The following is a 13,335-nucleotide window of genomic DNA, read 5'->3' as shown; positions in this document are numbered from 1 at the left end:
AGGGCAATTTAGCATGGTCAATCAACCTAACCTGCACATCTTTGGACTGTGGGAGGAAACCCATGCAGACACAGGGAGAACGTGCAAACTCCACACAGTGACCCAAGCCGGGAATCGATCCCGGGCCGTTGGTGCTGCGAGACAGCAGTGCTAACCATTGTGCCACCCCATGACCGGAATATATCACCACTTTGAAGGCCAACTCCTTTCTTACAACTGCAAGCTGAATAAGATGATATTACATTTGCCGCACTTCCAATTCAGTAAACATTTTGGCACTGATGCAAATAGCAACCCGTTTACTTCTTGCAAAATGAATGACTTGCTTGGCTGCAATAGACTGATCAAAAATTAAAAGGTCTTTTACACTGCATATAGAGTGGTACTTTAAACTAACCAGCCTGAGGTTGAGAAACAGGTTTGTTTTTTCAGCACCAAGGCATATCAACCAGCAGCTGAAAACAATTCCACGATTTTAAAAAAAAATAGACAATGGGAGTGTTACAAGTCTATGGTCCTGCTTCAGATATTTGCTCAGGTACAGCAGTGTTAGTTATTCACATAACCAATTGAATATTTTACCTTTAGAAATATGCCCAAATGCCAATATTTAACTACACATAGCACAACTCAGCGTGGATATTTCTGCCATTTTCATGCGTACTTTTTCAATCTTCCTGAAGGTGGACTGAGAAACATTTGGTAAAATGAGGTCAGATATGAATTGTTACTATTCAGCAAGTATACATACAGAGTAATACTTCAGACTAAACACAGATATTTAAATTAAAGCAAAATACTATGGATGCCAGAAATCTAAAACAAAAACAGAAAATGCTGGATGAACTCAGCAGGTCAGACAGCACCTATGGAGAGAGAAACAGAGTTATTGTTTCGAGTTCATATGACCCTTCTACAGAACTCAAACACTTAATTTAAACTTGAACTTGTCTTCACATAACATTCCAAAAATACTGAGCATACCGTGCTGTCCCTGTTAGCGAATTGTGTTACTTGACTTAAACATATTAAACATTCAATTTTGCTTTCGTAATAAGCTCCAGAGCTTTCAACATGTCAGATGAAGACGAACATCTCACCAAGGCCATCCCCACACCCCCACTTCTTGCCTTTAAACAACCGCGCAACCTCAAACAGACCATTGTCCGCAACAAACTACCCAGCCTTCAGGAGAACAGTGACCACGACACTACACAACCCTGCCACAGCAACCTCTGCAAGATGTGCCGGATCATCGACACGGATGTCATCTCACTTGAGAACACCATCCACCAGGTACACAGTACATACTCTTGAGACTCGGCCAACGTTGTCTAGCTGATACGCTGCAGGAAAGGATGTCCTGAGGCATGGTACATTGGGGAGACCATGTAGATGCTATGACAACGGATAAATGGACACCGCTCGACAATCACCAGGCAGGAGTGTTCCCTTCCTGTCGGGTAACACTTCAGCAGTCACGGGCATTCAGCCTCTGATCTTCGGGTAAGCGTTCTCCAAGGTGGCCTTCAAGACACATGACAATGCAGAATCGCCGAGCAGAAACTGATAGCCAAGTTCCGCACACGAGGATGGCCTCAACCGGGATCTTGAATTCATGTCACACTATCTGTAACCCCATGACTTGCTTGGGCTTGCAAAATCTCACTAACCGTCTTGGCTTGAGATAATTCACCTCTTTAACCTGTACTTAACCCTCTCCCCACTCACATTGTCTGCACCTGTAAAGACTTGATTACCTGTTAAGACTTTCATTCCAACCATTATCTTGTAAATTGAGTCTGTGTCTATATATACCCTGTTTGTGAACCCAATCCTCTACTCACCTGATGAAGGTGCAGCGCTCCGAAAGCTCATGCTACTAAATCAACCTGTTGGACTTTAACCTGGTGTTGTGAAACTTCTTATTGTGCCTACCCCAGTCCAACGCTGGCATCGCCACATCATGGGTGGCACAGTGACACAGTAGTTAGCACTGTTGTCTCACAGCGTCCGGGAGCTGGGTTCAACTCCTGGCTTGGGTCACTGTCTGTGCGGAGTATGCGTGTTCTCCCCGTGTCTGCGTGGGTTTCCTCCGGGTGCTCCGGTTTCCTCCTCAAAAGACATGCTGGTTAGGTGCACTGGCTATGCTAAATTCTTCCTCAGTGTACCTGAACAGGCGCTGGAGTGTGATGACTATGGGATTTTCACAGTAACTTCATTGCAGTGTTAATGTAAGCCTACTTGTGACACTAATAAATAAACTTAAACCCTTTTCAGGAAGAGAGTTCCAAAGAAGGGATCAGAGACTTCTCAAAATAACCTGTGTAAGGAACTTGCCAATTGCTAGAATAGGCTAACAAATTGATTATCTTCAGACTGTGGGAAGACAGTCTCAAAGTTTAACTAATTAGCATTTTAACTACCTATCATATCAATTTGCACTTTTAAAAAATATAGTTGTGTGAATTTGTTCTGCAAAACCTATATTTCGATGCAACTCTCAAAACAAAGTAATGGAAGTTTATTATAGCACGGCCATGGGAAATTATGATTGAAGAAAGTGACAGCTAGGACAAAAGCTGTGACTAATTACTAAAATAAATGACAAATTGTTAAAAGTGGCTGCAGAATGATTAGAAATAGTTAATGCACCAATTTTTGAAAACTGGATCAAAGGCTTGCTAACTTGCAACTTTAGTAGAAAGTCATTCAAACTGATTCCAAAAGAAGGAATTCCAACACTGGGCGACTGAAAACCAGGATGTGCTGAGTAAATTCACTGGGGGCTTTTGAGGATGCAATCTGGATTGGTGAATGATCTATATTTTCACCATTTGTTTGCATTTGATAAAGTGCATATAACCAAAGAAAAATCTTAATAAAAATGTAATAATAATCAATAGGGTAACATACAAAATAACGAGAGAAATTATCAATAGTAACAATGCCAATTGGATTGAGTCCCAAGATCTCCACAGGTCCTAATATTCCTAAACACTTTTAGTGAAATTCTAAATAGAATTTCTAAAAGATATTAAGCTGTTTGAAAATGCAGCATGTTTGGAAGAAGATGAAAAATATGATTTAATTGGCAAATCAACCAGGTTGAATATTAAGAAATGGAAGGTAATGTGCATTTAGTGCCAAATGCACAAACATGATTACATTTTAAATGAGGCAAGTCAAGCAAATAACCTAGGTCAAACATTTGAAGTATTTTCAAACTATTCATCAAGTTGCTAATAACACAGGCCTGTCACTGTAATATGCAATACATTACTGAAGCTTGTTCACTATTATACTTCAGATAAAATTACAGCCTGCCAATAATCAGGATAATGAGTGCTATCTCACTTTCTCTCAACCAGCCACCAAAATCAATTAAAATGTGTTTATGTTAGGCTAACAACATGATTGTTACTCCAGCCAAGAAAGGCATTTCAATCACAATCCAAAATAGAATAGCACCAAGGCCGATGAGATTACAGTCAGCAGAATGTTAAATAAACGATGGAAAAAAGATGTTGGGACTACTCCTGTATCATTGGGTGCATCCCTACACTCAACCACAATGAGGTCACCCTCTCAACTTTGTTTTCCAGAAGGAAGAATACCTGCTGCCTGATATAAAGTATGATGTAAAACATACACTGTATATAAGTTGCATACACAGAATATATTCATCTGATTAGTTTCTTACTGCTTAACAACCAACTTAGACATTTATTTACAACTCATTGACCTACCTAAAAAAGTACTTTCTAAACTGCTGGAACAACCCGTGTACTATTACACATCTTTAATTAATCTTTAACTTCCGTTTAAAAGCAACACCTGCCAATTTTGAAGTTGGGAAATAGTTAGACATTGCCAAACTGCCTTCAAGTAATTAAACCTTATGTTTAATGTGCATGCACTTCTGTTTAGTTGGCAAGGGGTGAAAAAGAAAAGCAAGATAGTAAAATAAAGCAGGTGCTCTTCCTTCTAGAAAACAAAGTTGAGAGGGTTCTTATGATGAAGGGGTTTGGTATAGTAGATGTAGAGATTATGTTTTCACATGTGGGAGACGAAAATTAATGGTCAAATATAAAATTGCAGTTTTTTGGTGAATAGCAAAGATGTATTTAGGGGAAGCTAAGTGCCTGAAGGCAAAAGGAACAGGGAGAGATTAAATAAATTGGGAGGATTTAGAAAAAATATTTGAAAAGGAAAAACTTAAAAGGGTGTGGGGTAAGACGGGGAAGGGATTACAATCAAATGAACAGGTCTTTCAGAGAGCCAATAACATTGAACTGGAAAAGGAATGGATCATAAAGGCTCTACTTCTTCTCGCAGAGGATGGTGAATCTCTGGAATTCTTGCCCCCAAAGGATAGTGGAGGTTGGATCATTACAAGTATTTAAAGTGGAGGTGATCATAATGAATGGAGGGGAAGGCTTGAAAGGCCTGTTGGCCTACTCCTCTTCTATTTCTTGTGTTCCTGTGTAAAGCCTGTCCCACTGCCATTCAAATAGATTACAGCTGACCTGTATCACAACACCATTTACCCACCTTGGTTTTGCAACCCTTAATACTCTTGATGTAACAAAAACCCATTAATCTTAGTTTTGAAATTTTCAATTGACCTACCCTTAAAAACATTTTGGAAAAGAGTTTCTGATTTTCCACTATCCTTTGGGATGATGTCATAAGACCATAAAACATAGGAGCAGAATTAGGCCACTCGGCCCATCGACTCTGCTCCACCATTCAATCATGGCTGACTTTTTTCTCATCCCCATTCTCCTGTCTTTTCCCCATAACCCCTGATCCCCTTATTAATCAAGAACCTATCTATCTCTGTCTTAAAGACACTCGATGACCTGGCCTCCACAGCCTTCTGCAGCAAAGAGTTCCACATATTCACTACTCTCTGGCTGAAGAAATTCCTTCTCATATCTGTTTTGAAGGATCGTCCCTTTAGCCTGAGGTTGTGCCCTTTAGTTCTAGTTTTTCCTACTAGTGGAAACATCCTCTCCATGTCCATTCTTTCCAGGCCTCGCAGCATCCTGTAAGTTTGTCACCCTTTAATTGCCTGGATTTAATTTTAAGGTCATGCTCCCTTGTGCTGGATACCTCCAAAGAAAGTAATTTCTTTATGTACACTGTAACATTGTTATTTAATAATAGTACACTGCACGATATAATACACTAATATATTAAAGTGTTGCATATGATATATACATCCTCTGTCACAATTTTTGAGTCAAGGTTTGTATGTCAACTCCTATAAAGAGGAAAAAGAGTCAAGATTTCATTGTAACTTTGTTGATTGGATTAAAGTAAAACAAAAGCAGATCGGAATTGAAGAGATTAAGAACGATCAAACATAAGGTAATGGCGTGAAAAGTATTGAGAAACTACAAAAGACTTGAAAACAATCAACCCTAATACCAGCCTGGTTAACTAATGAGTTAATCAAAAGAAAAAATGAATCAATCCAATATTAATGGGGAAAAAAATCTATTTATCTTATCCATGGAAACCAAAATTTCATGTAAAATGCTTTGGTAAACAAAAAATAAAATTCACAATAACATGTTTAAATTCAATAAGTCAATTATCCTACCTTTTGAAAGTTTTCCTTGAAGGCCTCTTCCTCTTTGGAGAAGAGTATTCTACATTCAATTTCCCCCTCCATATACCCACCTTGCACCACCGAAGTAATGCCAGATTGAAGAACCTTCATCTGCTCCACTCAGTCATAATATAACATATTTGCTAACTCAGAATCCACAGGAGATCTGCCAGCATTTAGAAAAAGTCAAAGTCTACTACATACCTGTAGCTTGGTGTGAGAGATATATTGAAGCCTCCATATCCATAAAGAAAAGCAGGATGAGAGTTATCAAGTTTGATTCCTTTCTTATGGACAATGAACATTGGTATTTGTGTCCCATCTCTACTTGGATAAAAGAGCTGCATACAAAAATCATAACCTTATTATTAGGAGGATTGTATTTTATATTCTGAATACCATTAAAACGTAAAATAAGGTTATCAATCCTGAAGGAAGTAGTCAACACTGCCACATAATTTCCAGAGTGTTTTACCTTTGTGAACCACTTAGGTGCGTATCAGTTTTGGTAGGCCACACATCAAATATATCTGCATCCCCATTAATTTGCATATATCTCAAGTTGCTGCTGTAATACAGGGTCTTGATGAGCCCATACCCGGAGTACTGTGTACAGTTTTAGCCTCCTTGCCCAAGGGAGGACATACCTGCCTTAAAGGAAGTGCAACAAAGGTTTACTTAACTGATTGCGAGGATGAGGAGATTGTGTAATGAGGAGACATTGAGTGGACTAGGCCTATATTCCTGAAAATGAGAGGTGATTTCATTGAAACATAAAATCCTTAAGAAATTTAACAAAGTCGATGTTATGAGGATGTTTCCCCTCACTGGGGAATCCAGAATTATAGATCACAGTCACACAGGAGGATCAGTCATTTAAAACGAAGATGAGGAAAATTTCTTTAAAAGGTTTAGAATCTTTGAATTTTCTATCCCAGAGGGCTGAAGATGCTGTCATTGAGCATATTCAATGCTTGATAGATTTCTGAATACTAAAGGGATTTAAAGATTATGGGGATAGTGCAAGAAGGTGGAGTTGAGGCAAATTATCAGGCATAGTCTTACTTAATAGTGTTGCAGACTTGAAGGGCTGAATGACTTACTCATGCTCCTATTTCTTATTTTATAACATAAAAAAAGCAGAAAAGGTTAGAAATTTTCACCATGTCTGACAGCATGCAAGACAGAAATAGGAATTGGACCAAAGATACTTGGGAGCTCCAGAGGTAAGGGTGCAGAAGTCTCTTAAGAGGCAATTCTCTGGATGCAGCTGTGAATGATGATAAGGATAGTGCAATTGATGTAGTTTATATGAATTTCAGCAAAGCCTTTGATAAGATTCCACATGAAGACTCAAAGAAGGCACATGGGATACAGGGTAATTTGATAAAGTGATTCAAAATTGACTTAGTTGTCGGAGACCAGAGGGCGATGACAGAAGGTTGCTTTAGTGACTGGAAGCTAGTGTTCAAGGGCATATCACAGGGATCTGTGCTGGCTACCCTATTATTCGTCATTTATGACAGATGAATAAGTGGCTACGGTAGGTTTGGTAAACTTGCAGATGACACAAAGATTGGCCGGGTGGTTAAAGTGAAGCCGAGTCTCTTAGGCTACAAGAAAATATAGATGGAATGGTCAAATGGGCAGATAAATGGCAGATGGAAGTTAACCCTGAAGTTTGGAAGGGGTAATTTGACAGGGAAGTGTCAAATTAGTATTCAAAGAACAGCATGATAGTAGGAATTTCTGTGGAACAAAGGGACTTTAGCGTGTTTATCAATAGATCTCTGAAGGCAGAAGGACATGTTAGTGCAGTGGTATAAAAGGTATATGGGCACTTGCCTTTTTTAATTGAGGCATAGATTACAAAAGCAGGGAAGTCAAGGTGGAGTTGTATAGAATTTTAGTGAAACCACAGCTAGAGTACCATGTGCAGTTCTAGTCGCCTCATTATAGAAAGATGCGATTGCGCAGGAGGGGATGCAGTGATTCACCAGGATACTGCCTGGGATGGAACATTTAAGTTATGAAGAGAGCTTGGATAAGCTTAGGTTGTTTTTGTTGGAGCAGAGAAGACTGAGGGGCGACCTGATCAAGGTGTATAAGATTATGAGGTGCATATGCAGAGCGGATAACGAGCAGCTGTTCCCCTTAGTTGAAGGGTCAGTCATGAGGGGACTTAGGTTCAAGGTGAGGGAGAGGCGGTTTAGTGGAGATGTGAAGATTTTACCCAGAGGGTGGTGACAACCTGGAATGCACTGCCTGGGAGGGCGGTAGAGGCGAGTTGCGTTACAACCTTTAAAACTTACCTGGATGAACACTTGGCACATCATAACATTCAAGTCTATGGGCCAAGTGCTAGTAAATGGGATTAATTTGGAAGTCAGGTGTGTATCGTGTATCGGTGCAGACTCGATGAGCCGAAGGGCTTCTTCTGCACTGTATGATTCTATGCATGGATTTAAGCAAGTGCAGTCCCACCCAGCTGGGTGATGGAGAGTAGTGGGGGGAGGATGGTGTGATCAGCGGTGTCAAAGATTGCAGCAGGACAAAGAATAGTTCACCATGGTCACAGACATGTAGGATCTCACTTATAGATTTGATAAAGTTCTGTGGGAGGGGCAAAAGGTGATTGCAGAGATTCCATCATGGAGCTTCACGAAAGATGGACATGGATTTGTAAGATAACAGCATGTTTCAGGACTCTGGAGGAGAGAGAGAGATTGGCAATGTTTGGCAGCTTGCAAGGGCAGAGGGGTCAAGGGTAGATTTTTTTTGGAGGAGATTGATGATAATGGCAGAATAGAAGGGAGGGGAACCGTAGCAGAGGAGAGGGAACAGTTAATATCAGTTAAAATGGGGACCTGGAATGGTGGTCAACAGTTTCAAAACAAAACATATTTACTTGCCATCGTAATTTTATCTAGCATTCTATTCTAATGTGACTGTAACCAAACAAATATAACAAAATAAAATGACAAGATGATAACCAATTTAGAACACAAAACATTCATATACTCCCTAAAAGAGTAAAATTGGAACAGTTATTTCATTTGACACCATCTCTTCGCAATGCTCAGCAGCTCTCCAGTTATTTCAGTATGCTGATAAGAGCCCTTGTCAAAGATTAAAAGAAGCTGATGAGGACCAGCCCCAAGAGAAAAGTATGTCTGCAAGCAATGAAATACTACACAGATAGGGCTAATTTTAGACTCATTGAGAGAACCTTCAAAAAAGTTTCTTCATAAAAGGGTGTTGCTGTTCCACATTTATCAGAGCTGTTTCAAGTAGACAGTGATATACTTATAATAGTAATCTAATCACAGCAGTGAATGAATTCCTTGGGGCCAGAGTTACGTAAATGATTCAAGTACATATACTCTCTCTGGTATAAAGTGTGAAGGATAAATCAACAGCTGTATAAAATTTAGTGAAGGTCTTTAGCCATTCAAGGGAAATGGGGAAAACCGCTCAACATGTTGCTGGTTGATATGCATGCTCAGGGGAAGAATTTGCAAAGATACTGTCAATGTTGGAACCCAGATCAGTTCAGCTACTTAACCATAAAAATACATTTTTTTCATCTATTCCCCATCTAAAGAATCATTTCAACCATTGTTAGTATTTCATCTTATGTTAAGAGTAAATAACATGGGCAAAAGACATGCACAAAATAGAAAAACTGCATTATTTATCAAAAAGTGTGAAAAATGTCTTTGATCTTTTGTGTCTTCAGCAGCCAGCAGGTAATGAGGGGAGTAAAATAACATCACAGTGATGCTGACATTTCACTAGTCCATGTAGGGGAAAATGGATACAAGTGAAGCCTATCGAATCTTTGCTTAACCTTCTCTGTTAGAAAGAGAACAACCTCAATTTCTCTCGGCTCTCCACATAACTGAAATCCCTCATTCCTGATACCAGAGAACCTCTCTGCACTCTCTTCAAGGCTTTGGTATCCTTCTGAAAGTACACATACCACAACTGAACACAATATTTTAGCTGAGGCCCAACCAGTATTTTTACAAAGATTTAATACAACTTCCTTGCTTTTCTATTGTATTAAGTAAACCAAGGATTCCAGAAGCCATTTAAAAAATATTCTTCTTAACTTGAGCTGCCACAATCCAAGATTTGTGCACATACATCCCCAGGTCTCTATAACCCTGCACACCTCTTCAGAGTTGTACTATTTAGTTGATATTACCTCCATCATGTAATTTTGCCTACAGAATGTATCACTTCACACTTCTCTGCATTAAACTTAATCGACTGTCTCCCTATTTCAACAGTCTGTTCCCGTGCCCATTTGAAGTCTGTTACTATCCTCCTGGTTTCCTACATTACTGAGTTTTGTATCATCTGCAAACTTTGAAGTTATGCCTTCTGCACCCAAGTCCTGGTTATTAAAATAAACCGAAAGGAGCAGTGGCCCTAATACAAAGCCCTGGGGAACACCACTATATACTTCCTTCCAGTATGAAAAGCAAGCATTCACCACTCTTCTCTGCTTTGTGGCCCACAACCTAACCCGCACATCTATTGGAATGTGGGAGGAAATTGAAGCACCCGGAGGAAACCCACGCAGACACGGGGAGAACGTGCAAACTCCGCACAGTCACCCAAGGCTGGATATGAACACGGTCCCTGGGGATGTGAGGCAGCAGTATTAACCAATGTGCCGCCATACTTTGAAGCAGAAACCCAGAAGATATAGTATTTGGATAAAAGTAAAACTATTTTTATTTTTGCTTTATAATTTTGTGTTTTGCGTTTCAGGTAAATATTTACATCTATGATGTTTTCCAATTCATGATTAGGCATTCCAACATTATTCTACAATCCAGAAAATTCTAGAATCCAGAAGTGACTTGGGCTGAAGAGTATCAGATATGCAAATGATAGCAGCTGTCTCAAACTATAACACTCCAAAAGCCCATTTTATCCTCCTTGCTTCGCTGAATATCTTCAGTTCTAAAATATCCACATTACATAATCTATTATTATCGTGGCATTTTAAAATTTACATAGATGCATAGGGACAAGTTAGGCCATGCAATGCTTCAAGTTTGCCTTGCTATTAATCAGATTATTACTGGTCTATACCTCCATTTACCAGATTTTTTTCACACCTTTCAGTCTGCTTAATTAACAAAATTTTAACTGTCCCACCCACCTTAGCCATTTCAGGGAACATGTTCCAAGTTTCTCCACCACAAGTGTGAGAAATGTGGTTCCTAATTTCATTCCTAAATGATCTTGCTTAATTTTAAGATCATGCCATCTTGTTATGAATCATTTTACTAGCTGAAATAATTTATCTGTATCTATCCTATGAAATATTTGAATAATTTTAGGCTCATCCATTATATCATCCCTCAACCTGCTAAGCTGAAGCCAGGTTTATGCAACCAATCTTAATAATTTAACTCCTTAAACACTAGTTTCATTGTGTTGAATTTCCACTGTATCCGTTTCAAGGCTAATATATCTTTCCTGCGGTTCAAGGCCCAAAACTAAACATCCCTATTCCAGGTAAGTCTGATTAAAGCTGCGTACAACTGAAATAGAATTTCTTCACTTTTCTAATTTTTTGCGATAAAGACCAACATTCCAATTTCCTTGCTTTTAGTGTTTTTGGACGTGGACATGAATATTCCTCATCACTCCCTACTTAGAAAGCATTCACAATTTGACACACAGTCCAAAATTGAAGTCTTCCCACTTACCTCACAGTGGAAACCATCTGCCATAATTTTGCCTGCTTCGTCTATGTCTCTTTCTAATTTTTTTCCTCCTACCTAGACAATACTGTGCCTTCAAACTCCTATGTTGCTAGCTTTGCTAACCATTGCAAGTCTTTTTTCATTTTCAATATTGAGCAGCTGAAGAAAAATCACTCAGAAACCTAAACACTCATTGCAGCAGTTAATTTAGTGGAACAGTGTTGCTGACCAGTTGAGAACTCCATCTATATGGTAGCTTTGAGCAGGAAAACATAAACCAGAGGGGAAATTTGATCATGGGAGTGGAGAAGAGTAACTTGTCTTATTCATTTCCTTTCTCCTTCCAAAACGTTATTAATTTCAAGACCCAATGGACATTAAGTTTTGCCAGGAACCGCCTTTAAGGCCTCTTGTGATCTAAAGATTTGTAGGAGGCTTAAGTTGGTTATGTGCATTTGATCATATGACTGAAGTATGATTAGATGTATTTCATTTCTTTCATTTTTAATCTTTTTACTGATGCCTCGGTGACTTTTTAAACTGACCTTTAAGTTGAAATGCTGTGGCATTTGGAAAATGCTATTGCTAAGATAACTGGACGAAAGTGCATCAGAATTTTACAAAAATGAAGCACCTCCTGCTTGGTGAAGCTTAAAGAAGGGGGTCAACATAAAATAGCTTTAGCCCTCTGTGACATATAGTGTTTCTAGTCAACTTCTAGAAAATACTGCAACACATATTTGCCAAGCTGCAGAAGAGAAGTGATGCAACAACAAACTTTAAAATTGATAAAATGGACTTAAGCTAGTGAAATTAGAGTAAAAACGTTGAAGTGCTGGGCACTGAGGAATCCTTAATAGGCCTTTATTAAAATGCCACAGATGGATGAAATAGAAAGCCAATAAATAGCAGCATTGATATTTACAGAGGATATTTACAAAGGGCCACATGACACCTACTCGGGGCAATTTGGAGCGGCCTCTCACGCTCCATGATCCTTTCTCTTGCTTGGCATCCAGCTTGCCTATTATTCAAAGTAATACAGTGCACAACTTAAAGATAAAGGCAAAATACTGTAGATGCTGGAATCTAAAACAAAAACAGAAAATGCTGGAAAACGTCAGCAGGTCTGACAGCATCTGTGGAGAGCTTCAAGCCAATGTTTCAAGTTAGGATGATCTTTCGTCACAGCTGCGTCAGACAAAGAACAAAGAACAGTACAGCACAGGAAACAGGCCCTTCGGCCCTCCAAGGCTGTGCCGCTCATTGGTCCAACTAGACCATTCGTTTGTCGACCTACTGAGATTGCAAAACTTACAGATTTGCTTCAAGTCACATGAAGTGTTTTCAGCAAACAATATCAACCACTATTCTAACAAAATTAGTGTGCTGGTTGTGGGGACAGTTGAAGGGGGTTTGTGGGATACTGCAACATAGTCCATTCCATATCTTGGATTATTTTTTTAAAAATATTCTATAATTTGAATTAAGCAATTTGAATAAAGCAAATTAGGAATTTAGCACTAAAAATTGAATTATCAAGCAATTTAAATAATAAACTTTAATCAACAGTGTAGATTTTGCATCAGCTATTGAGACAGTTGGTACAATAGGTTGTTTCACTTTAGTCATTTAATGGGCCTGTACTCCTGCTTAGCATGTAAGTTTTGTTTATAAAATGTTTTTTGATATAGGACCACGTGAAAAAGGGTCAGAGAGGCTGCTCCAAATTGCCCTGACCCTTTTTCTAGCTTTACAGTCTTTCCTGCAGTACCCATGTTCATGGCCTCTGCCACTCTCTGGATCACCCTCTCACCAAACCTCCCACTCCTCAGAGCCTCTCTCCGGCACCTTCACTGTGAGGGCTCTGGAGATGAATGGCTGGAGAATTTGAAGCTGCTCTTCCTAACTCTCACCACTCATCTGCAGAGCTGTCACTCTCAGTTAGGCATCAGGAGAATGAAATGCAAGCTGGCGAAAGGAATT

At 39.2% G+C, this 13,335-nt stretch overlaps 1 protein-coding gene across 2 annotated transcripts in view; it reads right to left on the bottom strand.

Moving 5' to 3' along the window:
• The window catches only part of LOC144493468 (prolyl endopeptidase-like), a 131,088-nt gene that overhangs the window by 46,036 nt on the left and 71,717 nt on the right, over positions 1-13,335 (bottom strand). For both annotated transcript variants that reach the window (XM_078212418.1, XM_078212419.1), the window contains exon 11: positions 5,825-5,961. In XM_078212418.1, coding sequence (XP_078068544.1) covers positions 5,825-5,961 — 137 coding nt within the window. The remainder of the gene's footprint in view (positions 1-5,824; positions 5,962-13,335) is intronic.

Source organism: Mustelus asterias, chromosome 5 (assembly GCF_964213995.1).
Source record: "Mustelus asterias chromosome 5, sMusAst1.hap1.1, whole genome shotgun sequence".
Taxonomy (NCBI): domain Eukaryota; kingdom Metazoa; phylum Chordata; class Chondrichthyes; order Carcharhiniformes; family Triakidae; genus Mustelus; species Mustelus asterias.
The sequence above is the reverse complement of the archived record's forward strand: the minus strand, read 5'-3'. Positions and strand labels throughout refer to the sequence as shown.